The 2476-nt window shown below is 35.7% G+C and overlaps 1 protein-coding gene across 1 annotated transcript; it reads right to left on the bottom strand.

The window, feature by feature from the left end:
• LOC110266923 (protein FAR1-RELATED SEQUENCE 5-like) lies at positions 1192-1980 on the bottom strand. The gene is made up of 3 exons (XM_021112003.1): positions 1882-1980; positions 1487-1776; positions 1192-1333 (listed from the first exon to the last, which is right to left on the bottom strand). Exons 1-3 carry the CDS (start codon positions 1978-1980, stop codon positions 1192-1194), a joined length of 531 nt encoding a protein of 176 aa, XP_020967662.1.

Genomic DNA, 2476 nt, shown 5'->3' with positions numbered 1-2476 from the left:
TAATAGTGTCTCGAACAAGGTGGAATCTCTGCTTCCTTCGACTAGCGACATAGGACAGTTGCTGACACCAATCCATCAAGTATCCATATTGACTCAATATTATAGACTTCCAAGTAACGCCACTTGAATCGAAAGTGCTTGTCTTGGCATTCTTCGACCACCTTGTCAACACAAGAGACTTTGGCAGCTCAATGATGCTAAGAAATACCAGTACACAAACTATATGCTCACACATAATTCCAAAAGAACCCATCCTTAAGCATGAACAATTGAATTTTGTCATTTTGTTATCCACAAACACCTCCCATGAACTATTTAGACTTCCATATTTAGATATTGTATAAAGTACAAATTACTCAAATGCCACATCTTGCACAACCTTCATTTTTGTAGCCCTAACAAGCATTGCTCGAAATATAAAAAAATCTCTTGTGTATAGAAATTTGATGCAGACATTTCCAGAGGTTCCAATGCTGTTTCAGGTACCGGAAGGCCAGATATAGAAACATAGTCAGCTTCAACCTCCTTATATCGTAGGTAGGTAAGACACCGCTTAAAATGCTTTATGAAATCAACCAAATTGTATTGCGATTTAACATATTTTGCAATAATAGAGTGCAAACCTTCGCATCGAGAAATTGTCCTAAATCCTGCAAAAAACTTGCCTCAAATATGTGCAGTGGCCCACATATGCCTTTTCTCGTACATGTCAATAATTCAATTCTTTTCAGCTGCACCAAACTCCTCAACCATTCCAAACCACTTCTGCTCAAACACACTAATCTCATAATCTCTTAGCATACGCTTCTTAAACATAGATGTAAATTTTGGGTTTCCAGCATTACTTGTGGTATTCCGAATGAGGTGCCAAGCACATAATCTATGATGGGCATTTGGGAATACCACCTCAATTGCAAACTTCATTGATGGAGCACCATCTGTAATCACAGATATAGGTATTTTTCCCTTCATGGTTGCCAATAGTTGTTGTAATAACCACACACAGACCTCCTTACTCTCATCGGTAACTAGAGCACTTTCAAATACCATTGTTTGGTTGTGATGATTCACACTGAAAAATACTACTACCGGACACAAGTACTTGTTCTTCTTGTATGTCGCATCAAAGGTAAGCACATCTCAAAATACTTCATAATCTAATTGGCTTCTTCCATCACACCAAAATAGAGCTCATGATACCCCTTTAGCATCAACTATGTGCTCATAATAGAGGCAAAGATCTTCAGCTTTCTTGTTTTTGAGGTATTGCAATGCTGCTTTAGCATCACCTAGGACATGACGCCTTCGCTTGGCAATCTCATTATACATATCCCTTAAGGTATAATTAACATTCTCCTAACCATCTGCTTGATTAACTAACATAGCATATATATAGGGTGTGCTAATGCCTGCATCCTTCATGTTGTTCATTTGACTAGCATAAGCTTCTGCTATTTTTCTATGTGTAGGAAGAAAACCAACTAACCTAGGATTAAGGCAATCATGATTGTGCGATTCAACCAACAAAGCCACATGCCATCTTCCAGTGTAAGCCATAAAACGAACTACAAACCTAGCCAGGCAACCACAACGAGTCTCAGATTTCGGTTTTCTTTTTCTGTTTTTTATATTATAATATTTCTCTGGTCTAAATCCCTCACGAGAGCACACAAACAATTGCTTCACATATTCTCCTTTGCTATTTTTCCAAGTCTTACTTTTTCTAGCACCAAAACCAACAGATTTTGCATAATGGTTATAGAAATCAAATGCTATCTAAAAATTAGGAAAATAAAAACATTCCATCTCATGAGCACCTATGTTTAGAAAATCAACCATGGCAATATTTTCAATACCTACTATTCAATATAATTGATCCACCTGATGTGAAAAATCGTTCCCATCAAACATTGCTTGAAATTCTTGCTTCCCTAAATCCTCAGAATTCACAGCTTCCTGCTCAATTTTATCTTGATACATTTCTTGAAATTCTTCTGTATCAACTTACTCTTCCATCATCTCATCAAAGAATACTCTCTCTTCCAGTTTATCATCCACTTCAAGATCCTGCTCAGCAATTTTATTTGTAATAAAAAAAGCATAAAACAAATAGTATTCTAATAAAACAAAGTGCAGAGACCACTAACATGAAAATAATAGCACTGTTCTGGTTCTATATTTTTTAAAATTTTAAAATAAAAAATAGAAGAAAGCATTAAAACTGTAGAAGACAATTTCCCTTATGCTATCAAACACCAATATCGATTAAAAAACAAAAGAAAGAAGAAACATTAATGTCCAAGCAAGAAATATCAATAACTATGTGCAAGAAACAGATTTAAATCTACGAAAAATGAACAGAGATTCATTAATGTGGAAGGAAGAAGAAACTATGTGATAAAATACAATATTCATGCATTAGAGAGAACTTACCGGTAGTCGCACTTCTCTTGTGCCACCATCTGAACTGCCATTG

The sequence above is a fragment of the Arachis ipaensis genome, chromosome B09 (assembly GCF_000816755.2).
Source record: "Arachis ipaensis cultivar K30076 chromosome B09, Araip1.1, whole genome shotgun sequence".
Classification (NCBI taxonomy): Eukaryota; Viridiplantae; Streptophyta; class Magnoliopsida; order Fabales; family Fabaceae; genus Arachis; species Arachis ipaensis.
This window is presented reverse-complemented; position numbering and strand designations above follow the sequence as displayed.

Coding starts and splice junctions, on each gene's coding strand:
- LOC110266923 (XM_021112003.1), bottom strand. CDS start 1,980: ATGTATCAAGATAAAATTGAGCAGGAAGCTGTGAATTCTGAGGATTTA. Junction 1,777..1,881: donor GGAACGATTTTTCACATCAG/GTGGATCAATTA, acceptor CCTAATTTTTAG/ATAGCATTTGATTTCTATAA. Junction 1,334..1,486: donor CATGATTGCCTTAATCCTAG/GTTAGTTGGTTT, acceptor TTATACCTTAAG/GGATATGTATAATGAGATTG.